Source organism: Chroicocephalus ridibundus, chromosome 2, assembly GCF_963924245.1.
Source record: "Chroicocephalus ridibundus chromosome 2, bChrRid1.1, whole genome shotgun sequence".
In the NCBI taxonomy this organism is placed as follows: Eukaryota; Metazoa; Chordata; class Aves; order Charadriiformes; family Laridae; genus Chroicocephalus; species Chroicocephalus ridibundus.
In genome coordinates, this window is record NC_086285.1 from 90,845,025 (window position 1) to 90,871,417 (window position 26,393).

General features: G+C 39.6%; 1 protein-coding gene across 4 annotated transcripts in view; it reads left to right on the forward strand.

Moving 5' to 3' along the window:
• Nucleotides 1–26,393, forward strand: part of CTNND2 (catenin delta 2) — a 680,238-nt gene that overhangs the window by 575,629 nt on the left and 78,216 nt on the right. For all 4 annotated transcript variants that reach the window (XM_063326147.1, XM_063326148.1, XM_063326150.1 and 1 more), the window contains 3 exons: nt 1,192–1,309; nt 5,300–5,485; nt 16,633–16,806. In XM_063326147.1, coding sequence (XP_063182217.1) covers nt 1,192–1,309; nt 5,300–5,485; nt 16,633–16,806 — 478 coding nt within the window. The remainder of the gene's footprint in view (nt 1–1,191; nt 1,310–5,299; nt 5,486–16,632; nt 16,807–26,393) is intronic.

Below are 26,393 nucleotides of genomic sequence, written 5' to 3' on the forward strand. Positions count from 1 at the left end.
TCCCACCTTCCTCCGTCTAAAATTCATTTCCCCCTCCCCCAGAGTCTCGTCCTTTTTCGTTCTTTAATGCAAAGGCAATTGAAAATAGTAGAAGAGGAAGAAAATGCCTTGCCTTCTTCCCAAATCAAAGGGCCAATGGCCTCCCTTCCATTTCCACACATTGGCATTAAGAACGTAGGACTGGTGTGCTCTTCTCTGTTCTTCCTTCGTGTAAACTTTAGTAGTGGGGAGAGAGGAGCTACAGAGGAGGCACCTCAGCAGAGGGTTGTCTTCCTCTACTGAAGGAGACTATGTGAAAAGTTTTACCCCATTCCTGAGATTGCTAATTCACCCATTTCCAAATCCACACTGCTGTGCAAATTTGAATGCAGTTTCTTTCAGGGAGGCGTGATGTTAGCAAATATAGATTCCATTTATATATGCTCATTCATACATATTTGTTTTGTTATATATCAATATTTTGAACTTTATGACACATTATGTTATGCAGTAAATTTTGTTTTAATTGTGTTTTTATAAAGGCGTTCAGAAAGCCCTCTGGCCCTGTCTGAGGAACACAATTACTGTAATAAGCTGAGGTTTTGAATTTCGCAGTGTAAAACAACTTGTGAGCAACTATGCAAAGAGAAGAATGAGGCATTAATGTTCTCTGAAAATGAGAGGGAAAAGGAAACACTCATGTAAAATGAGAAGCAAGCAATACCAGGTGTTTTATGTTATGCTTTGATACTATTTTTCTCTCAGGTTAAGAGCCCTAGCTACTGGGCTCTTCAAATCCTAGGAGATTTCTTTGGCAAAAGCTCTAGACTTTTCAAAGCTTGATTTATATGTACATATGCACATTTTTAAAATGCTTTCTCACAAATGCAAAACCTACTTTTGAAAAAAAAAAAAAGAAAGAAAGAAAAATGATCAGCCCTTCTCCAAATTTTAGTAGGCAGTGAGTCTCCCAGCTCCGGTGGGCGCATGCTGCTTGGCCTCTCAGCCCTTTCTTGTGGAGGACCTGATGACTTCCATTTGTTCCCCTCCGTGTTACATTTCCTGAGCTCATTCACAGCTGTCTTCATTATTCACAGCTCTGAACTGATGAAAGGAGAAAAAAAACCCGAGCGTGGTTATCTGTGTGTTAATTGTGAGAGCGTTTCGGGAGGGGAGCCGTGGAGGTGGTGACCCTTTGCCGTTGCCTTGCAGGAATGTCAGCTCTGCTGGAGAGGAGGCCCGCCGAAGAATGAGGGAGTGTGACGGCCTGACGGACGCATTGCTGTACGTGATCCAGTCTGCTCTGGGGAGCAGTGAAATTGATAGTAAGGTTTGTCATCTTTGTCTTTTGAGGAGCAAGAAATCCAGGTATTCAGGGCACATCAGAACTATAAAGTGACAGGTTTGGGTTTGGTTTTTTTTTAAACGGATTGTGAGGAATGCCTTAGCAAAGCCTAGTTTAGCCCTTTTTTTTTTTTCTTTCCCTTCTGTTGAGCTGTGTATTTTTGTGTGCTAAGTGTTGGATTTGTGTCTACCTGTGTCACATGCACAGGTAAGTGCATCACACTCTCACTTGAATTATTAAGGGAGAAAACATGATAGTGGTTTAAGAAGAGCAAATATGTCATATTCCATGTAAACTTCCTTACACTGCTCTGCCAGGTTTGCCTTAAAATTGATTTTCGGTACTCTGCATGAGACAGAACTAATAACAGTGAGGTAGGCTTACAAGGCAAACAAATCAAAAAAATTTGTGCAATTAATAGGCAGTTTTGCAGTAATACCAATATTATTTCCTCTTTGAAGAGGATCAATGAATGCATTCAATAACAACTGTTTTAAGATGTATTTTTATGTCAACTTTATTTCTCTGAAGTACTAGGATATGAACATGCTTCTCCAAAGGTGAAAGGCACTGCCTAATTAAAAAGACTTCAAGCATTTACAAATTGAAGATTTGTAATACATTAAAGTATTCCAGAGAAGGAGAGAAAAGCTAGTTTCAAATACCCTTTGCTTTCAGTATACGGTGCTAAATTAATTACAGTTGCTGCCTTAGGGCAACCTTGGTCCATTTGCAAACCCCTAAGAAGGAGAGGTGCCTTTAGCATAGCAAAAATTTTGAAGTCCACTGGGTTTGTATTTCTAAATGATCCTTCACAGATAGTTATCCATGCATTTCTGTAGCTTTATAGATTGCAGAGGGGTAATCTCCACAACTTTGTGGTCATTAGCCTGAACCAAACAGGTAAAATTTGCTTATGAATTCAGGGGAGGGAGATTGGAATTCTGAGAGGTTTGTAGCATGTGGTGCTGGCAATGGTTTTGGTTTTTGAAAGGAGAAAAAACCACCCCAAAGTACCCAAAAAACCCCACAACCCACTACTCTGTAATCATTTTTCCATTAATAAGAGTTTAACAGAGTGAGGATGGGAGGATGCCACCCGCAAGGTGGGCACCGCACTTGCAGCAGGTTTCAGAGCAAACTGGGCTGCGTCTCCCACCTCCCGCAGCGCAGCCCCCCAGCACGGGGGCTTCTTCAGCTTCATCACCTTCGGAACAGCTGGCCCCGGGACTGATTCAAAGCTCCCTGATTCGGCTTGCCTAACAGAAAGGAGAAGTTAGAGAGGCTTCACTGGAGCAGAGCGGGAGGTGGATGGAGGAGGAGGAGGAAGTCAGTTTATGCCCCGTCTCACAGCTCAGCTGCTGCTCTTCCACCAGTTTCTTTGTAGGTGACCCGACTGACTTCAAGATTGTTTTACTCTTAAAAAGGCTAAATAAGGAGTGCAGTAAGCTCCCCGTTTTGCCTCTTGCTGTTTAGTAGACTATTCTGTTTATACTCTCAATTGTAGCTGGTATGACTTGCAAAAACTGCAGGCTAAGTCATATATGGAGGAAAAAATGAAGAAACGAGAGAAAAATTATTCCGCCTGCCTTAGTAGTTCGAACCTCCTGTCTAACAGGTTTTTAACCGTATGACATGAAGCAGTCGTGCAGCTAAATACAGAAGACCATAGTGTAGCCTCTTACCTTGCATCTTTTTCCCAAAGTAGAATGTAATTTTAATTAAATTATATATCAAAATAACTGACTCTAAATCACTTTTTAATCTAGTTTCAAAAATGGTGCTATTAGCACAAAAAAAAATTTAACTTTATTTTACAGTTAATAAATGCTGTTTTCCAAATGCCACGACAATTGCCCTATTAGATAATTTTGTAATACTGTTAGTGACCAAAAACTGAAATACTGAAAAACGGACCCCTGTTCTTGCAGGCTCTGAAAGAGGATGGGGGACTTGCAAGCACATGCGGATTTGTTGTTAAAGTTATTCCTCATGTTGGTGAAGTTAAGAGTGCATAAATCTTAGCAGCATTGCGAGCTTCTTAGCAGCAGTTTCATATAAATGTGTAATAAGAAAAAGCTACGGTAATTCAAGCTAAAGTATTAAAAATGAGTGACTTGGACAGCATTACCTGACAAAGTTACGCTTCATAATTTTAATTTGATCTATTAAAATAGAAAGACTCCTGAACTATATTTAGTCCCCTTACAGTGAAACTGAGAAATATCTGTAGGAATAATGAATACAAGGACCCTTGAAAGTTCAAAGCTACAAGTCAAGGAGGAGTGAAGTTTGTCCAACTGGATGACCAGAACCAGCTTCTTTGGCTTGTAGCGTTCACCTCAGTGAAGAAGGTGTTGGTTGTGTTTGAGCCTTGGAATTTTGCTTATAAGTTTTTAGTTTGAGGTAACGTTGTTCTTGCAGTGGACTCAGTTTATTTGTTTTCAACATAATGAGAATTTTAAGTGTGAAAACCATTATTTGTAAAAAGGAGAATTAAAATTTAGAACCGTAATCGACAAACACAAAGCTTCAACTTCAGCGCGCTATGGCTGCGCAGAAGTAAGTATTAGCAAGACCGAATAAAATTCACTTATGGAAATCTTAAAGAAAAGCAGAAGAGGCAGCAAACTTTTTTTTTTTTAAATGTATGGTCACTGTGAAGGCTGCAAAGCTTTCAGGTATGAAAGGTGCGCTGAGAACACGTTCTACACACACATAGGTACATATATTTCTACGTGTGTTTATGGATTTGGCTGGAGATTTCAAATTAGTCCAAGTGTAATGTGAAATTTCATTTATGTTTAAAATAAATAAATAAATAAATATTCCTGTCTAGGTGAGTCTGAGTTCAATATCATCTCCGGAACTTAATGTCATCGCAAAAATTGTGTTCCAAGTGCATACCTGGCATAAGCTCATACAGTATATGAAAGTAAATGAATCCCCATCTGTTGGCCTCGCTGGTGAATATGGCAGAGCAAGACAGAGCTGAAAGCCTCCCACTCATTCCGTTCTGGGTTAATGGAGCAGCAGAGCTGGATGTAGTGACTGGTTTTTTGTATCTCCATGGAGCATTAGGAACAGTTGAAATAAATACAGATAGGTACAGACTGGCTTTATTAACCATGCTTTCCCTGCCTCCAGAAAATTAAGCCAATACCCTTCTTATTAGGGATAGTCAAACCAAATTGAACTAACTCCTTGAGTAGCCTTCAAGTAAGTCTAAGCTGAGCATCTTTTAGACCTGCAGAAGTTCTGTTGGATTATCAGTGATTTTTCCTCCACTTGGGTCTCACTCCATTTCTGGATTCCTGCCAGAAAGCATAAACTTTTAAGGGCACAAATGGATGAAAGGGAAGCGCGGCTCCTAAGGTATCTGCAGCCTGGGTAGAAGCAGTGAAAGCAGCAAGACTCTCGGATTTCTAGTCTTACTTCTGGGACTTGGGAAGCATTATCTGTTCGTGCTACACGTACTTGTGAAATGGGACTCGGATCCCAATTTTCTGGTAATTTACATAGAATTGATGCCAGAAAAAGGTTATTTCTGGTTGTAAGAACAAACAAAACCAGACCCACAACCTACTGCCATTTTGTGTTTGTAGCATTTTCTATTCACTGAGGTGGGAGTTTGCTGTCATTCTGTGTGTGTTCAGGTTCTCTTGATCGCTTTTTACCTTGGCTTCTGTTTCACACAGGGCTCCAGCGTGAAATTTAGAATGACAATAAAAAAACTTACAAAAAAATATTGTCCAGACTACTGATTTCTTTCCATGAAAATTTCTAAATCTCTTAAGCTGTGGTTACCTGGGGAGCACTCAGAAATGAGCAGATAAGAATTTTGCTGGGAAAATGTTTGTGTAAAGTTCAATAAGATTTCCTCTGCTTTGTATACAGAGTGAGCAAGGGAAGGATTTTAACTATTTTCTGGTTTTGTTTTCTGTTGTGGTGTTTTTTGTGTGTCACACTTTTCAGACCGTTGAAAACTGTGTGTGCATTTTGAGGAACCTCTCATACAGGCTAGCTGCAGAAACATCTCAGGGACAGCAGATGGGAACAGATGAACTTGATGGATTACTCTGTGGTGATGCCAATGGAAAAGACGCAGAGAGTTCAGGGTGCTGGGGGAAGAAGAAGAAGAAAAAGAAATCACAAGATCAGGTAATGAAAGATACTTGCAGCTGTGTTGCGAGTAGATGAAGTGCCCATCATTTAAAACATAAATAATTAATGTACTGTATTAGAAATTAAGTGCATGATGCATAATATATAAAACTGTTGCCTTTGTTAATTAGCTGGGAGCTTAAAGCAGGGCATGGCTCTGGAGTAACGAAAGGAAATGCGTTTGCTTGAGAAAGTCGCACATTATGTGGTGGCACCTGGAAACTGTTGTCACAGGTACACTCTGAAAGCCATAAATACTGCAAACTGCTCGGTCGATAGAAGGAAGTCGTTTATAATGAAAAGTGTAAGTCTTAACATTCAGTTGCAATCTGCATAAATTTTTCACTGTACTTCCACGCAGCCACATGTGTATAGAGAGGCCTTGATGCAAGCAAACATCAGGCTTATATTTTTGTACTTATTTGCTTCAAAGTTAGTCTTGTATTCTGCCACTATATGTTGAGAGAAAACCGTACAGGCCTGAATCAGGCAATATCAGTGAATGCTTAAAAAAGCATGCATGTTTTGGTATATTTAATGTCATTACCAGGCAAAGATTGAGAAGTACAGTCTTGATAGTTTCCTCAAGTTATTTGAGGTGCTGCGGGTTTTTATTGTAGGTGGGTTGTCTTTGAAAGTGTATTTATCTCCTTGTTTTCCCATTAACAACTTAAAATGTGGGGAGTGCTGACAACGATATTACAGAGAAAGACATGGTTGTAGCAGTACACACACTAAATAGCAATGAGAATAACTACTGATTTAGGAACTTTTTCAAATGACCTGTGCTGGCAGCAGGTAGTTCTCCATCTCTTCCGACTTAGTCTTTTCCATTGCCATTTATTTCTGTTTCAGATTGCTGAAAGGAAATATTCATTTGAGTAACCAATTAGATGCACAAGGTATTTGAATAAACGATGTAAACCAGTATTGAAAATATTCCTGAGTACATAAATGCAAATTGTGTTAATGTGGAAAAGTTGTAGGAACATTAACAAGCTAAGATTCAGGTGCTGAAGAATGTAGCGCTCATGACGAGTAAGACTTTAATTTCATCTACTCTTCTAGTTAAACAGTGCAGTCATTCGATAACTTGAACTTATTATGGCCTTTTGTTGGGATTTCTGTATTAGGCTACAGCGAGATAAAAAGCGCCAACGCAATCAAATTTTAACCCATAAAAAGTCATCGTCTCTGTTCCTGAATTAACAGTTTCCACATGCTACACTTGCAATTATTCAAAGTGCAGGAACAAAAATAGCACGTCTGGGTATGAATGGGTCATACTGCAACTCACTTTTCTCTTTTGGTGCTCTGTTTACCAACACACACGCATGCACACACACACAGAGTGTATATAAAGTCTTTTTCAACTCTTCCTTTTATATTCCTTCTGTGATTTCTGAATCTCAGGTTCATACTCTTAACTCTGTACCACTGACTGTTTCATTGTTCCAGTCAGACTCCTCTGTACTTCAAAGGTTTACTGTAAAAGATCTTTCTCCTCCTCCAGGCCAAAGAACTAATGTCTTTTGGCTGATTTTGGTGATTTCCTTTACAATCTACATGCTTCTGCCTGCTCTTAGATATCTTTTGTCTTTCTATGAGCATTCATTATCAGCATGCAGCACAGTGAAGGTCTCGTCAGATCTGCTTGTGTTTGTCTAGTGGAAGGGTGTAACATAATTTTTAAAATCCAAAGAAAAGTAAACCTATGCACATATTTTCAGGTTTGTGTTCACTAGGCTTTTCTGTGGCAAGGAAATAAATTTACTCTTTCCATAATTAATCTTGTGGTGCAAAGAACCACTTTGCCTTACAAACATTAGAAGTATTTTTCTACCTATTTTTCTTCTTTCATCTCCTTTCCTTTAAATCTGGACAGCCTACCCTGTCTTGCCATGTACCAGTTCTCACCTGTGGCTGTTACTCAGTTCAGGGGAAGCCTTGTGAGCCTTGTAAGCCTTCTGTAGAGCGCGTTATTCTCACTCCATGATCCTTGGCTGTTGTCGACTGTACCAAACATTTTAAAATATGTTATCAAGATAAGGGGAATGCTACTAAAAACAAATGTGACTGAGTTCTATCAGCAAGATTACCATGCCAGAAGCAGCTCTACCAAATGGAAAAGAAAAACAGAAGAATGTTTTTCATGTAACTGTGCCTTTATATTAACAGCATAGAGCTTGACCCCCAACTCAAAATGGGGTAAGGGTAAAGGTAATTTTTTTGTCCATTTATTTCGGAAAAATGAGCATACAGCTATATTCAGTTGGCTTTCTTTCTGGAAACCACACAGTCCAATTATGTAAAAAAAAAAAGAAAAAGTTCTTTCTGCTTCTTCGGCTCCATCATTGTCTTGTGGTTTTTCAGGACTCCACTACCTTCATTACTAATGAAAAGTAGGAAAACTGGAAACCCAGGTCATTTTCTGGACTGTGTCACAGTCAGGAATACTCCGTTTACTGTTTCTCTGTGTCAAGAAAAATCAGCATTCTTCGGTGTTTTGTTGGGGTTGTTTTCTTCTTCAACAACAGGATCATCTTGTGTTCCTCAGGTTAGTCAGAATTCACCCATCAAAACTAAGCTCAGCAACACTTTCTGCAGCTTGCAGGAGAACGTTTTCACGTGTCCTTTCACCATACATTGTCTCCCTATGTGCTGAACTGCTGCCCTGTGTATTACACGCGTACATATTCTTCTACAATAATCTCATCGTTTTTCTGCAAGACTTTTAAATTTTTCCAGGTAATGCCTTTCATAATCTCTTTTCAATTGCAGTGCTTAAGCTGTTGCCTGCTGCTTGTCCTGTCCCTCAGAACAGATCTTGCGCTCTTCTCGGGCTGCTATTTTTAGAATGCTCATTCCTTAAGTGCCTCAGCAGGGAAGCTTTTATCCTCTGAAATATCTTATGATATAGTTCTGAAGATCACGCTCATGATGGACGGTGTTTTACATGTAAATAACCAGGGCATACTTATGGAATCTTCATATGTAATGATTTACAACATCTGAAAGACGGAAAGTGCTGCACACCACCACGGATTTGGAACCTGTGAAAGAAAACTTCAAAGAAATGGAAGACAATAAAGATATAAAAGTAGTTGGTTACCCAGATGCCCTGTGAAGAGATGGCATTGAGCTTCAGATTATTTTAATAGGTCATACACATTCGGCTATACAAAGCTAGTTACCTATCGGAAAGGTTCTTCACAAATGTAAAAACAAATTTTTCTTTAGGCTCCTTAATATTGTCATTTACAGATACACAGAGTGGAGTTCAGCCCAGTATTAATACCCGAGTTGTTTACCTGCGCGACTCCTTTAATACTTGTTAGAGTTTTGTTTGTCCCATCAGGCAAAGCACAGGGCACAGACACATCTCTTAAGAGTTGTGACACCTCAGTACAGGGGACTACTTTCCAGTTCTGCAGCCTGCTACATTTTATGTCCTCAGAAAATACGTGTAGGTATCATTCTTTTTAGGCGGTGCCATGGGGTTCTCGTATAATAAAATTGTCTGTTTCAGTCTTCCTCAGAAAATAAGATTCACGAAACAGGAAAATGTTCAGGTTTAAATGAATGTAATTGTGAGATTTTCCTTTTACTTCCTCACTGGTTTTCTCTGTAAAGAAAATAGAAGTTAATTCCTTGATTTTATGATTTAGGAAACAATTACCACTGTTTCTCTAGGTTATATTTCAATTGTAGTCACACATAAGTTTCTTGAAGAGAAGAACAGAACTGAGCAGTAATATCAAAAGTGCTTTTCTTTGAAAGGCCTTTCAAGAACAGATTGGAATATATTTTTCATTAATGACATCAATCATCTATACCAATGGCAACTTCTCCTCATCTTGAAATCAAATAAGAAATGTTGCTTTTAGAGCTAAGTCTAACGTCACCTTTCAAATTACTTTACTTGAAGAGTTCCCTTAGGGTCATAGTTCTCCCTATCTCAGAACAAAGGTGGGTTTTGTTAAAAGAGCCCACAATCCTACCGCTGGCTCTCTGCCAGGGCTCAGACGGGTACCTGAGCTGTGTGCTTTGTCATGCAAAGTTTAATGCCCAAAGAAACCCAAACCTTCTAAAGATTTGCAATAAAAGCCAAGTATAGCATCGGTATTATCTACGGAAAAACAGAAAGCAAAGCTTCTATAAAGGCTTCAGGAAAGATAAGTGAGGCTCACCAGTCTTCATTTCTGTCTCAGATCCCAAGGACTGTAGTTCCTGCCATCGCTGCTGTTCATTATATTCTCTCTGCTGCTTACCTGTGACCAGCTGTTACTGACCCTTCCTCCCACAAAGCTCCCCAGCTGTAGAGGCCTTCATCTCCAACTAGAACATTATAGACATTGACCTCTTCTGCCTTGTATCCTGTCACTTTTCAGATGGAAATGGATTTTTCCACTGTGGAAAATTTTGTCGCTGCTGTTGCTGTTCTCACTGCTGCCAACAGGTTTATTCTTCAAGCTGTGTAAGAAGGATTAGGCCAAAAAGCAAGCGTCCTGGTTTCAGCTGGGATAGAGTTATATTTTTTTTCCTAGTAGCTGCTGTATTTTGGATTTAGTATGAGAATAATGTTGATGACCCATATTGTTTTAGTAGTTGCTAAGTGATGTTTTCACTCGTCAAGGACTTTTTCAGCTTCCCGTAGAAGCTGAGAGGGAGCATAGACGGAACAAGCTGGCCAAAGGAATATTCCATACCACAGATGTCACGCTCAGCATATATATGGGGGTTGGCCAGGGGGTGGGAATCCGTGATCACTGCTCAGGATGGGATGGGCAATGGGTCATCAGGTGTTGTTGTATCACTTTATTTTCTATATTCTTTTACCATTATTATTATTATTATTTTCCCCTTCTGTTACTGTTCTATTAAACTGTCTTTATCTCAACCCATGGGTGTTTTTGCCTCCCTCCGTTTCTCTCTCTTCTCCCTACCCTACTGGGGGAGGGAGGAGTGACCGAGCAGCTGCATGGTCCTAGTCGCTGGCTGGGGTTAAACCATAACAAGCAGTTAGGGAAAATAACTTGTATGGTCCAATTTCAGTAAAAGAGCCAGGGAGTTGTCATTAATCCTTATTTTATTTCTTGTTACGCAGCCCATCATATATACATGTAGATTATTTAATTTCTTTTCCTTTCTTCACAAAGAAGAAAGAGGCTGACTCCTTGGTTTCACACTCCCCTCGAGTTCCCCACCTGTGATCATTCTTGGCAGTCCAGAATCTAGCCCAAAATCTGATTTTTGATTGGAAGTGGCACTTTTGAAATGAGCCTGACCTTCTCTTTCACCTTCTGTCAGGAGCCTTAAGGTATAACAGCAACACTTCAAGTCATATATCATTATCAATTGACAGGCACACCTCTTTAGCATGCTAGCTAAATGGGCTGTAAATTCTTCTATCCAGGTGAAATAGGAGGCTTAAGGCAATAATATTTCAAAAAGAATAAAAAATAAAGCTGTGAGATATGCTTTTTCGTGTGGTGAGACCACTATTTTACCAAGTAGATTTCAATACTCTACCAAGCCATACCAAATTAATAAACACAGAAACAGAGAAATGGTGGTGGCTCCTGGGTTTGGCTAATAACCTAAACTGGGATTAGGGATGAAAGATTCTGTTACCAGTATGTTCTGCTCAGGGAGGATATTATTTTCACTTGTTGCTTCCTTGTCTTGCACAAGGGGGTTATGTCAAGTATTGATTAGCAAGAAATCAACTATCTTGAGCGGTTCCTTACAGAGCTTCTTAGCAACCATTTCTAAATTCCTGCTTGCCTACACAGAAACATCCCATGTACCCCGGGAATCTCTCAGTATCATGTTTAACCAAATTGTTTTTGAAGTCAAAACTACAGGGTTATTAAGTATCATTTGTATTTGTCAATTTGCGGAATATAGTGCAAAGCCCATTAGCTTCAGCTTCTTATGGAGAGGAGAGGGGTGAGGAGAAGGAGGTGTAGTGATATGCCAAAAATTGTTGGCCCTGGACTGAACTCCATCCTGTTTTATTTGAGAGGGGTCTGGTTTTTAAGCAAAGACAAAATGCACAAATGGAATTAAATTATTTTTCTTAGCCAAGTGTAATAATATTAAAAAGTTGAATAAAGGCATTGACAATTATTTTAAGAATGTAATATATAATCTGAAGTAAAATTTAGATTTATTCATATCTCAGATTAGTAATAAAGATTCAAAATATTGGAATGTTTTGAAAGCACTCTAAAAACCTTTCCCAAAATTGTGAACGCCGTCGGATCAAACTGGGCAGGTTACCCTTATTTATGCAATAAACTGTATCTGAAAATTATCCAGTTTTCATAGAATCGTCATGGAACGATAGTAACAATATCAAAAGATATTTTGTTGGGAGTACATGTTGCTGGACCAGAGCAGCTCTGCCCTCTCCCACCCTACTCCTGTTGTCTCTGTGTGAGTGGACATCTTCAGTTACATTCACCACCTTTCTTTAGGCCTGGATGCCTAAACTGAAATTTGACTTGATTTAAATAGCGGCATTCCTGCCTTCTTTGTATCAGCTGCATGGCATCCCATCGCCCCTGGAAGCAAGCTCTGTGATTTTGATGAATTTTTGTTGCTTAACTTTAGATTTCTGCTCTTGACAGCATTGTCCAGTGCATCTCTTGGACAAAGGCTTCCAAAAGCGGTTGTTGACATGTGTGGGGACAGCTGTCATAGACTGCTGCAGCCACAGCCGCTAAGATACCCAGGGTGAGAAATCATTGTCCTCTTAGCGGGGCTGTTAGTTTAAAGTCATTTAGTCATTGCTGGGTTTTGTTTGAATTTTTTCCTAGATTTTGTTTTTTTTAGTGGTGGTATTTTGCACAGACTCGGGTGGGGGGGGGTGTGGAACACTCATATATAATAAATGAAAATAAAACGCTGTTTTTGGAAAACCTGTTGTCATGTGATACTCCTTAATGACAAACACCACCAACTTGAGGTTGTTAGTACAAAACCCAAAATATGGAGAGTGCACTTCCTTGCTGAGTTGAAGCTTTCCCAGGTAGCCAGTACAACTACACCATAAGTGTAGATTTGAATTCATTAAATTGAGAAAGAAGGTGGTAGATGATCTGTTGTGTGGCACGGGGGAGCATCTCGATGAGTGATCTTTTTCTCCTCTCAGAGTTCCTTAGTAATGTGAAAACTTTGGAAACTTTATTAGAATACTCTTGCTCTAAAAAGCCTGTTGTTCTTAGAGATCTTTGTGTTCGGCTTTTTATTCTTCTTGACTTTCATCCTTTGTTTGCAGCAGTTTCAGGAAATGAGAGATTTGTATCTCACCCACGTAACAAACAGTTTGTCAGCTTCGACCACGATATATGTGGGTAATTTCAGCTGAAGGAGAGAAGTCTGGAAGGAATATTTGTTTATGACTTTTTTTTCCTCCTTAGCATAAGCTAGGAAGAGTAATCGCATGCAGTCGTCCTCTTTTTCAGAGGCTCCTAATATACGCACAGCCTATCTCAAATAGACCTTACTGATCATTCCTGATGGTCTGCAACAATACAGTAACTGTTCCGGTAATTCACTGGGTAGAGTTGTTTAGCACACGCTGCCTCGCGTCGTTAACATTGAGCAATGTGAACTACAAAGCAACTTCTGCTATGCCTTACCCACCATTTGAGAAAATGGACTCTAATATCATTTGGGGGGAAATTTTTTTTTTTTTTGCTCAGGCAATGGATGTTTATATTTATGAAATGCAAAATAAATGGGGGAAGATCAGGAAAATCTCCTTTACAAAAGCTTCTTTTCTGACCTGTATCAGTCCTGCATGCCCTGCAACAGTTGGGCTGTACAGCTGCAGGCACAGGTCTCAGCTACGTGGAAGATGCCAGAAACCTTTAAGTCCTTCAGTGAAGGGTTAGCTGAGATCACACATGCAGGAGCAGAGAGGAGCTGAAACACGGAGACAGGGAGTGCATGACAGGTCATAGAATCATAGAATGGTTAGCATTGGAAGGGACCTTAAAGATCACCTAGTTCCAACCCCCTGCCATGGGCAGGGACACCTCCCACTAGACCAGGTTGCTCAAAGTCCCATCCAACCTGGCCTTGAACACTTCCAGGGATGGGGCATCCACAGCTTCCCTGGGCAACCTGTTCCAGTGCCTCACCATCCTCACAGTAAAGAATTTCTTCCTAATATCTAATCTAAATCTACCCTCTTTCAGTTTAAAACCATTACCCGTCGACCTATCACTACACTCCCTGGTAAAGAGTCCCTCCCCATCTCTCCTGTAGGCCCCCTTTAGGTACTGGAAAGCCGCTATAAGGTCTCCACGGAGCCTTCTCCAGGCTATACAGCCCCAACTCTCTCAGCCTGTCTTCACAGGAGAGGTGCTCCAGCCCTCTCATCATCTTTGTGGTCCTCCTCTGGACTCGCTCCAGCATGGTCCATGTCATGGTTGCTTGTGCCCTCTACCTCCCAGAAAGTGTCTGCAGTTCTGTCACCCTTTATCGCATGACCTTGAAGTGGCTTCCATAGGCACAGCACGTATGTTATGCGTGGTTGGCAGTGACAGTCTCCCTGCGCATGCCGCTCTGCTGCTCTGGGCACACGCACGACATCTGAGGAACGGTGCAGGACATTATCCAATGTCACTGGATTTACTGCGCCTTCCCTGCAGATGCAGGTGCGGTACCAGAGACTTCAATCACCCTTACAAGGACCCTGAGGCATCACAGTGTCTTGAGAAAAACGTCTTCCCCCACAGTTGGTGATAAATTAATACAATCATGTGCTAAAAGAGAGTAGCAAGAAGGGCAGGGAAATGCAGTAATCTGTCTCACATTTTTTTTCAAACGTTTTCTCATTACTGGGCAGAATGGCAAAACCACATTAAATATTAATTTATCTGCAAGTATCATTTCTAGTGCTTTATAAGTACCAGCACAGCACGAACATATATACAGCTCTATTTGTGTCAGCTGATTTTCAGCAGTCTTTCGGCTTGTAAATACCTGCGTTTAAAAAAAAAGTTACATCCACACATAGGTGTAAAAAATGTATGGGGTTGATCTGATACCCTTGATATGTTATATGTACTTTGTCTGTGACATACTATTATTAGTACCCTGTGCAAACACTATTCAGTTGCGTGATGTGTCCATAATTTGTGCAAATCGGAATGAGATGGATGAAGACCTGAATTTGTGCCCTTAGACATCACAAGTCATTCGTTAGTGGGCTCAGTAAGGTACAAAGCCTAAAGCCGGTGTGAGGTCAGGTTTGACCTGTAAGATAAGTTTCTCATTTGTTTTCCAAAAAATTCTGCCAGTGTAAATGATTGAATTCCAAGAGTTAAAATAAGAAGCAGGCTTTAATGTATTTTTTATGAGCTGACGAGAAGTCATTTCTGGCAAGGATGGTGATTTATATGGAGAAAAAAAGAGAACTGAGTCACATGCAGTGAAATCAACCTATTGGTTTAAAGGCAGAAATGTATTAAAAATATTCAAAGGCACAGCCCTACAATAGTGTCATTTAAAGGGATTGTTTCTCTAGAAGGCAATTTTCCTGTAGTTTTGCAACCACCACTGGGTATTGCTGTGCCAGTTCTTTTAAACTATGGTAGCTTTTGCCCAGCACAGTGAGTTTCGTATCTGAGCAGCTTTCTGGTTTTCAGTAACTGCTCGTGTGTATTAAGTGGTCCCACTAGCTTTCTACTTTGGTGTTTCTTCTGGTTTAATTTAGAAAAAAATAGGGGTTTGCATTCTTAATGGTAGTGATCTAGCAAAACCTTGTTAAAATTGTGTTACTTGATTGGTTGTCCCTTCAACTATACGTAGATTTTTAAAGTTAGCTTAAATAAAATGATGATTGATAACTTCCTGAAAACAAGAGATTCTAGATCTTTGCTGTGCAAGTACTGTTGTGTCGTTTGACTTCTAATTAAATTAACTTTTGCAGATCTAAACAAGGAATTAATTTGGTTTGGGCTATCTTTGTATCTCTTGTAGATGTTTAATGTTACGATACACATTTTTTATCTACATAATCACAGTAAGCTCTAACCTGAGGCATGAAAAGGTTTACTTTGTATCGTATCATGCAATCTGGACATGTCAGAGGTGTTAGAAAAGAGATTGCATTAAAAAGTTGAGGCTTGTTCCTAACAGTGGTGTTAAGGCTATGAATTTTCTAAATCCCTTTATCATTACAAACCTAAGCAAAATATACGTTACATAGATAGAAAACACATTTAAGATTTCATTAAAAGTGCATGCCACAGCTTACTTTTGTTTTAAAAAAACCACACAAAAAAGTCCTTGATTTTCCTTCTTTTAAGATATTTCAAGTTTAGGTGCAAGTATTGTGCATTCCACTGGAGAGGTGAATCACTGTCCTCCTGGAATAAAGTTTCTCTTTCCGTTAAGAGTGGGTTTTGTGCAATAACCTGCTTGTTGTCCAGGTTTTAATATTGCCCATTTGGGATATCAGACTAGGGTTATTTTCGTGGCAAAACTCTGTATGCGATGAGAGAAAGAGTCTGGTCTGTGGGATGTGGTTCTACTGACTACATCGGAGTCTCAGACGGGGCGGCTGGCTGGCTGTATGGCCAAATGCCTCCGGCACTCACACGGTGAGAAGCCAGAAGTTGTGCAGTTGAGGAAGATTTGTCACACTTGGGCTTTTCAGGGGACGGAGGGCTCATGGCCTTTGGCGATTCAGTTTGCCACAGTAGTGTTTCATGGTGTTGTTTTTTTTTCTCATGAGAAGAGAGAGAATGTGGAGAACTGAGCAGGATGGGAAAAAGGAAAATCTCTTCTTCCCATGCAAGTTCTAGATTTGCCTCTTAAGATACGTTCACATTCACTGGGCTTCCGTTCCCACACAAAAAAGTAAATGCAGTGAAAAGTGGTTTTGTTATGTCAGCTAGCTAAAACACTGTGATTTCTGCCAATGCTGTAGCTCTTCTATAAGGAGTGTTGAGTAGGAAATTTGGGCTCTCTATGAAGAATCACAGGATATGCTAAAATCGAGAACGGCTGCTTGCAGGCAGATGCGTTTGTGTACGCACACGTAGATGTTACAACTTCAACTGCGTCAATTCTCAAGTATTTTGCTGTTCCTCGCTGACAATCTGATTTGTACTTTCCAACAGTGGGATGGCGTAGGACCTCTCCCAGACTGTGCAGAACCACCCAAAGGAATCCAGATGCTGTGGCACCCTTCAATAGTCAAACCCTACCTCACACTTCTTTCTGAGTGCTCAAATCCAGACACGCTGGAGGGGGCAGCAGGGGCACTGCAGAACTTGGCTGCTGGGAGCTGGAAGGTAGGAATATTAACCTGATACGTCTTTCTTTTTCAGTTTGGAAAAAACCCTACAGATGACAGCAAGCTGGTGATATATATGTATCTGAATGCTCCTGGTAGTGGAATAACGTTCTGTTTTCACAGAACTATCTGCAGTCAAATTGGGGATAGTATTTCAAGTCCTCTGAATTGATACAGATAGTCATATCATAGCAAAAGTTGGCATGCAGCAGTGAAAATCATAGGTCAAGTCAAGTATGAAAAATTGCTGCTGAAAACCAATATCCAAATGAGGAAAAGCAGCTTCTTTATGAATCTGGGTGACAGAGCCTTGAAAAATGAGCCAAAAATATCACCAGTGACAATCAAATGAAACCATATTGTTCTGTTACTGCAGAAACTGGTTGACATTCTGTCTCTTAAGAGAAACCAGGCAAGAGCAGAGAGCAAGATCAACACAAGTAATCTTACCTGCTTTTTTTAAAAATAAGACGTTATTAAATACAGACGTTATTAAAATACGTCGACAATATGATTAAAGATGTACAATAAGCAAAGAAATGCTCAATCAAAGCACTCTATTCCAGCTAATCCTACTTTTCAATTATAGTCAAAAGATACATTTTTCTCCCTTGTATTATTTGCAGTGAATTGAGAAAAAAATTAAAACTCATTTATTAGATTTTGAAAATATTTCTAAATTTAGAACGAATTGGTAAAATTCAAGATAACAGTTGAGCCTGGTTTACTTTTTAGGGCAATTTCTTTATTGCTTTCCCGATGATAAACTGGCTTGATTGTGTGAAAGTGCTTACTATCGAATCCTATTGTGTAAATATAATGCGTTGATTTTAAGTTAACTCTCAGTGGGTATTTTTCTCATTTACTATGAAAACACACATGTATGGAGAAACACAGTTATCAGAGTTGAGTCTCAGAAGGTACCCGGTTTGGTTTTCAGCAGTTGGGCATTCACATGTGATATGTAAATACCAATTTAATTAGGCATTAATTTTAAAATGTTAGCCCCGACACTAATAAATTGGGTTTTTTTTTCCTATAAAGTTTTATCAGAAGTTGAGTTGGCACATTCAGTAGATTTTCAGAGGCATGTGATCTTTTTTGAGCACTGTGTTCCACATGCTTTTGACTATTGCATTGAATGATGTATGAAATAAGTAACAAAGTATCTGTCCGGTGATTTTTCTCCTATGAAGTGCTACGTATACACTGCGCCTGAAAATCATTATGCTTTTATTATTCTCATACTGTAGACCACATCAGATTGTGTAATCCTGGCACAGAAACACGATAAATGCACTTTATCCATCTGGGAATGGGTGTAGCCCTGCTCCAAACGAGAAAACAATGCATGCGTATTTGCCAGGACTAACAGGCGTGCTAAAATCCAAGTGGTGCCCCTACTCCCATTTCTAATAAATCTGTATACCTGTCATCCTTTAGTTGGCAGAAGTGTACAGGGAGGGGAAGGACGGCTCCACAGAGCTCTTTGGCAAGTGCCGGGTTAGAAAAACTGATCTGAACTTTTAATACCATCCACGCTGATACCATGGGAAAAGCTCAGTTGTTCTCGTGTTGCTGCATTTTTCCAAAGATTCACCAATTCCATTACAAGTGATGTGCAGACACAGAATTAATATCCTTAATTTCACATGTCATACTAGCCATTTTTGTGAGGGGAATAATCCTCTTTGGGGATTACATAAGCATTGATGTTTCCACCTTTTGACCTCTCTTTTCTACTGCTGCAGTCTTCTGGATATAAAATGACTGAAATAAAAGATAGAAAATTCTTGAAAGAAGAGGTTATTCCTAAGGGAGATTTTCATTTTTTTAAGTTCTTCCAAGAAAATGTAATTGTGTAAAGAATAGGAAAAGATTATTTTTTTTTTACTTGAAATTTTCAAGAAGAACTTTTAAGATGCACTGAAAGAAAGAAGAAGAGCAAACTGCATTAAAATAAACAATGTTGCTATTAATATTAATAGCAAGAGCAATTGTGGGTTTTTTTACAGTTAGCATTATTTTAACATCAGAAGAATCCCAGTGCAGCAGGCATGTTCACACGCTGGAAGATGAAAATGAAGATACGGTCTCTTCCAGAACACAATACAGTGCTATTGATACACATGCGTAATTCTTTCCTAGCTGTTTCATCCTGCTGGTTCCTCTGGTATAAAGGTGTCTGATCCTCTTCAGTGACCGAGAGGTAACACTTTTAACACAGGCAGTGCTTAACCAATGCCATTATGAAGGGAAAGTGCGCACAGAAAAGGAAGCCTGAATAATTTTTAAAAATAAGAAATTATGTAGAGGATTTAGATAAATGTCTGCCCCTGGAATTAACAGATAATATGCGTCTAAATCCCCTAGACTGCTTTTGAAAATTTCAAACACAAAAAGAAAGCAGCAGTTCGTAGCTTTAAGGATTAATAGCTGAGAGAGGCTGGAAGTTTTCATTATTTCAGGGAATATAGTTTCTCATTGGTACGTGCACATAAGATCAACACATGCACGTAATAAATCTTAATCTGTAGGATATTTTTAGCACTGGTTCAGTTGCAGAATTTCCTTCTAAAATCAAATACTAACAAAGAAGAAAAAAGTGTGACATATATATATATATTTGCATATAATTTTTCTACGTCAAGGTAAAACACTTTTGACCAAAGTCTTGCCATATATTAATTACCCATCTGCAAAATAAACTTGTCTTTTTTGGCTGTGCAATTATTACCAGAACCAAGGCAATCTATAACAAATCAAAAAAGGAGCGTATCGGTGACAAATACATTAACAAGTCCAAATGAAAGTTTACCAACGAAACAGGATACTGATACAAGGTATGAGGAAGGATATTTTCAATGCAAAAATGTAGCCTGGGATAGATCACATCTTCCTGTCTTAACTTTGATGTTTATTCTGGTTCTGAAGTAGAAATTGACAGCTTACATACAAAGCAGAACTCATTTTGGAAGAGGCTGTTTCAGGTGAATATGGAAGTTCCTTCCTCTCAGTCTTGTGTACCAAGACGTCGTTACACAGGGAGGACGCTGGTGTTGGGATCTGAAGGAAGCAAACCCATTCCTTTCATGGAAAAATACATGCATATCCCCACCGATCTGTCTTTTTTGTTCATGTACTTACTTGAGGCATCTACGCATAATATGAACGGCCCTTCTGGGATAATATATATGGAGACATCCAAATACGTATGCTTTGGAGTGGGATTTGACAAATTGAAGTGTTCCGCATCTCTGCCAGGATACTGCTCTGTTCAAGGTCTGACTACTGCTTTGCGCAGTGGCCTGTAACACTGGCAGTTGGTCACTGCGTGTCCCCCTCCTGATGGGGCTGATGGCCACTGTGAGTACGCACTCCGAGTACACACACGACCTGACAGCCTGCGGGTCAGTTGTCGGCGCTGTACGTGCACGAACCTCCCCCCTTCTGCAGAACTCAGCTGCGACTGGCGGATGGTTGGGTTTCTGTTTGAGGGGACTCATTGCTTCCCAAGATATTTTCTCCCATCAAATCATAACCAGGGTAATTTCACTGTGTCCTAAAGGCTGTCTGCTGTCCTACAGGCAGAAGGAGCAATGCATAAGAAGGATGGCCATTCGTTTTGGTTTTACTTTCTTTCAGTGCCACTCCAAGATATATATTTTCTCAAAAGTAGACTTTTTTCTAATTATACTTAATATGAACTTGCATTTTAAAGCTGCTTAGTAATATGAGATAAAAATATTGGCAAATACGTTCCTCATCAAGCTTAGCTGGAGTTTTCCCTGAGCAAATAAGGCTTGAGACAGGCCTTTGGAAGCAGTGGAGACTCTTTACTTCCCATTAGGTATCTACTTTCATTAGGAGCTTTTTTAGTTTTCTTTGACATATAATTTGGGTTTTGCCAAGTTTGTGCACGAATAAAAATAGGATGTTTGCTGACTCACTCAGCTGTATTTTGAAGACACTTGCCTGCTTCTTAAGAAATTTCTGTCATTACAATACTTCAAACCTGAAGTCCTTTCTGCAACCTCTTATCATTATTTATTTTAATATCTTGGCTTAAAAAAATTAGAAGGTATAAAAGTACAAGACATCTTGTAAAAGGAAATCTCCATAGATCTTTTTATCTATAGTCTGGCATCAGTATTTTTCCTTAGATGGTGGGAATAAAAGTGGAAGGTTCTTTTTAGTTTTCACCTTGGTCAATGGGCTATTAATACATTAAATCTACTGAGCATGTAAAAAGTTATATGCAAAACGTCCTAGAGTTAACGATGTCAAGAATCCAAGGTTATGTCCCTTTTCAACAAAATTTGCTTCTCAGGAAGAAAGGCGATATTGGAATATCTGTACATTACTATGTCTATCTATATGTATCTGACAGCTAAATTTAGACTGATGTCAGTTTATCTGCCAGAGACATTTCTGCAATACCCGTTGCTGTGAACTCATAGAATCACAGAAGGGCTGAGGTCAGAAGGGACCTCTAGAGGTCATGTGGTCCAATGCCCTGCTCAAGCAGGGTCACCTAGAGCCAGTTGCCTAGGACCATGTCTAGATGGTTTTTTGAGTATCTCCAAGGGTGGAGAATCCGCAACCTCTCTGGGCAACCTGTGCCAGTGCTTGGTCACCCTCACAGTGAAAAAGCATTTCCTGATGTTCTGCAAACCTCCTGTGTTTCAGGACCTTTGGTCCTACAATATTATCTTTTCTATTACATGCAGTTAAAAACACAGTTTTGTCACCGCAAGTAGGATTTCTTTAGTTTTGTCAAACCCTTCTTCATTCATATGATCCTGTTTTGGCTTAAATACTATTATAACTTATATAGGTAATAAATACCTTTTAAAACCAGGAAACAAGACCTACTGTGTTTTGTATTGGCAACGTAATGGCTTACATTACAACAGGTAGCACACCTGCTCTGGGCCTTGGTCAGTCCCTTCTGTGTGCCCAGACTTCTGTCCCAGTTGCTTTTCAGGCTTTACAAACTTCCTCATCTGCTTTAATGACAGGTTGACCAGTTGCATTTCCTTGAGTGTCTGTTAGTTCCTTGGGCTTCTCAACATCAGGAACAAGTGCTGCTCTGTTTGTCTTGCAGTCGCCTGAGGCCATAGCGTTCCTTGACTAGCTCTTGCTACCTCCTTTCCTTTCACTTCCACATTTGATCAAACTCAGCAGGGAATGATAAGGCTCTTTGGTTAGACAACTGAATGTCCTTGCCTTTGACCCCCAAGAGGTACAATACCCATGTGAATGGGGTCTATGGGTCATTGGCCTGATCTCTGGAGATAGCTAGATGAAATCTCAGTCTTTGTTCCTTAGGCGAGTTTGTTTTCTTAATTCCATCCTAGAGAAATCTGAGTCTCCTGGGAGCAAGAGCTCCATTAAGTAAATTATTAGATAAGGATACTGAAAACATAAAAGGGACTGATTCAGTCACAAGGTCAGTGCAGCTACTTCAAAGAGTAGTATGAAAAGAGTTTCAAGCTCCTTACTTACCATCCAGACACTTGCAGAAAATGAGTAATTATTGTCTAAAGCAGCAGACATCTAAGTTATCAATCTTCCTCTTATCAGGCAAGGACATATTGTGTGTTCCTTGACAGACTTCTCTGATTACTTTCATTATTTACATATTACCCCTTTAGGGTTTCATTGGGCTGTTCCAGGAGCAAGTTTTTGGGTTACAGTGAAAAGGCTTACATTCATTTCCTCCAAAATACCAATATTATGAATCCTTACATGATAGGATAGAGAAGATCGCTTATAACACGTCACCTAATCAACAAAGGCAAACTTCTAAAATAACCAATGCATTATTCTGTCAGGAAATCTTACCTGGATGGAATCCTCAACATAGATGAGGCAGCATCAATTAATACAGAAAAATGTATTGGCTCTATTGGAAGGAAGACAAGATTAAAGGGACAGGACAATATTCAAGAAGCAAGACCTGCTGCTGCAAACACCTGTATCACAGACAGCATGGACATCAGTTAGTGGAATGGGATCACAAGTAGCTCATGGTGAATTCACACTCAAAGTACTTCCTTACTGTGCTGGGTCACTTTGCTTCCCATGAGATGTGTCACTTATGTCTCAAAGCCTTTCTTTTTTAAATTATATTAGATACAGCTCTTGGAAAAGTCATTGTAACGGCACTCAGATCATTTTGAATACACAGTACATACTTGTATTGCAGAACCAAGAATGACAAGGTGCAAGGGCAGTTCCTTCTGAGCTTTACCTTACTCAAACGTTTAAGATATCTTCTGTTAACACCATTTTAGTTTTCTCCAAGTTATTTCTTTAACTGTATACCTTTACCGACAAGATTTTTTCCTTTCTCTTTAAGCTTGACTGAGGTCATGGAGAAAGAGAAAAGTAACTAGTTAATACTTTTCTTTTGTCCCAAAACAGAGACATAGAGAACTTATTGGTGGCCTACCAGATGCAATCATTTCCAAGAACAAAACACTGAGTCAGGGAGCAGAAAGTCAATGGAGACTGCTTGCACTCTTCAGAAACTGCAAAAAGATAACCAAGCTTGCAGAGCCTTCCTCTCTGTCAGGTGGTGTGACTTCACAGGGATCCCAGTAGAGTTATTTGAGTGAAGTAGATCTGTAATTTTCTAAGTGGAATGTAAAAATACTCTTTTTTTTCCTGGTGCATGTATTACATCGAGTATGATCAGATAAAGAGGAATACTGATCTTTGATTACTTGTTGATCTTTGGTTATTCAACATGCAATTCACTTCCATGGTCTAGTGTTCCACAGCTGTTAGCATACAGCCCCTTTCTAAGCCTCTGACTAAGCAAATTCTGAGTCTCTCTAATCTTCCTGGTTCTTTTGGTAATTTAGTTTGCTTTGTCATGCTTGCCGCCCTGATTTGACTTTCATTTTGTAGTTTGTGTCTCATCAGTATCCTTTAATATCCGATATCTCAGTAGTCTTTGAGTCACAGCGTTGAACTGTACCAATACAATGCAAACTCTAGTCAAAACTGAAGTATGTGATGGTGAAATATTCTGGAGCTACTCCAGTAACACTGATGGCAATGGCAGGAAAGTGAATCAATTCAAAATATCAAGTGTATGCAATTGCTGGTATTCCTTGGGGCTTCTTTGTGGGTTTATTTTGGTGGGATTTTTTCTTTTTCATTTTGTGCTGGAAATTTCTTCATTTTTTTAGTTTGGTCCCCTGTGGTGGTGCTTCATAGGAGAATAAAGAAAACCATGTGAAACACTAAAAGGACCTAACTGCCTAAATGCTTTGCAATTTTTCTGAACAAAATAAGTTTTATCTAGATTAATTACTCTTTTGTTGAGTTTCAGCATAATGTAATCTTAATCCCCAGAGGCATTCAGCTCTGGAGAGGGTCCTTTATAATAATAACTGTGACAAACTAAAAAATAATTTTCCAGTTTACTGTATTTTTCTACTTAATTACCATGACAAAAATAAAAAGGGAACTACTAATGAAAGTGGACATAGAGATGCACTAGGTACCTTCAAAGTGATGTATAGTAGTTATGCCCCCCGAATTCAATTATCTGTAAAGAGTATTCATGCACAGATTGTGGCTTCTGTGCTTGTCTCTGATAATTTAGCTGCAATCTGATGCAACAATAATGATTTTATTTTATTTTTTGGCTCCTTGTTCCCTCTGAAGTGTTTGCTGCTCCCATAGGAGCCCTATCTCTTTACAAACTGAACAGTTATTTGATCGTTGACCCTGCCACTGATTTGTGGAGTAACAGGATGATTAAGTATATTGGCAGAGTGCCTCATTTACCTACTGATAGGCAGCAAATCCTTTGTCTCTTTTCTTTTTTTATGATTTTTTATCTCTTCTCTTTTATAATTCACTGAGCTCATATTAGCAATTGACCTGCAATGTGGAAATGCAGGCGTGTTTCACGATGGCTTTAGGCAAACAAAAGGATCATCAGTATACGCAAGAGCGAATCAATTTTTCCATTCTCTGCAAGAATAAAATAGCCGTTTTGAGGCATCTCAATTTGAGCGTTCCTGAAACCCGCACAGCGCAGCGTAATTGCTTGCAGAGACTTGTCCTAATTGGCAGCTTAAGGAAAGAGACACAGACAGTTCTTACCACTTTCCACTTGGAAAGTTCTCTGGAGACTGTTGAAACAATTAATAGACATTTCTGTCTTTCTGCCTAAGGTGCATGACTTGAAAACGCAGATGAAATGATAGCAAATCACACATTGAGGAGTCTGTGAACTTTTCCCAAAGCGGATGGTGTTCTCTGGAAAAAGAGAGCTGGGGGGGGAGAGGAATGCTCAAGGGAGAGGAGAGGTTTCGTACATACTTTTCTCTCTTTCCCCCCTTGTTTTATGTATGTGTGTGCATGTGTGCGTCTGTAAAACATTAGATCTGGATTTTTCCCCTATGAAAACTTAGGAGCTGTATTTTTTACTATTGTGATCAAATTAATTGGTTCATTACGGATGCAGAAGGCTTGCACGTCATTTATTCAGTAAGGGGCGTTATATTTTCTCTTTCTTTTTCATTCTCAGTTGTTTCAGTGTTTCTCCTACGTCTTCTGCTCTCCCTCGGGTTAAAAAAATACCATTTTATAATTTATTTCTTTCAGACTTTTGTTTTCGAATGGATGATGAAAATACTACAACCCGAGAAGTCTGTTGTAAACCTGGGTTTAATAAAACAAGTGCTTGTGTTTTCCCTTAGTAGCTGACTAAAAAAAAAGTCAAAGGGAAACTGTTTACTGAGGGTTTAATGTGGAGGTTTTTATAATATAGCGAATCATCTGTAAGATCGTTTTAGATTCTCTCTGGTATTGAATAAACATAAGTAAGATTTTTCTGCAAAACAAACGCCCCCACTGATTCCCCGTGTAATCCGTATTGGAAGCGCTGCATCTGCGATGTGCTTTAGCACTGAGGGACAGCATCTTTCAGTGTACCGCCTGCTGCCCCGCACTCGCACCTCAACCAGACGGGCTCACTCCTTTCTCAAAATAATCTCACTGCCGCCATGAACCTCTCACTCCGGCAGTCACCTCGCAATCACAGCCAGGGCAGCGGAGGCCTCTCCCCTGGGAGAGGTGCAGGAAATAGAGCAGTGGGAATTTTGTAAGAGCAAAGAGCTGTTGCTTTGGGTTCCCCCAGCTGCAGGTGAGAGGGTGTTTAACTGACAGGTAAACGCACGTTTGTTAAAACAGGAAGCTTAGAAAGATTAATTTGGTGATTTCATAGCATCCTTTATATTTAGTATTCCATTGAATTCAAGGTATAGGAAAGAAATTCTTTTTCAGCAGATACTTTCAGTTAAACTCACTGATGCTTAAGATATGTTTTAGTTTTTTATCTGATGATCATCCTCTACACTGGTTCTAGAGAAAAGACTGGAGGAGAGAGCATAGAATAAGATCAATCAAGAATTCTTCTCTCACCTAAGAGCTATTTGCTTTGCTGCAGAAAATGATGGCACATTTACATTTTAGACATATTACATTACTGTGCTCAGTGATGCCGAGAATCCCGTGGCCCGTTTACCTGACTTGAAAGCTTATCGTAACCATTATCAC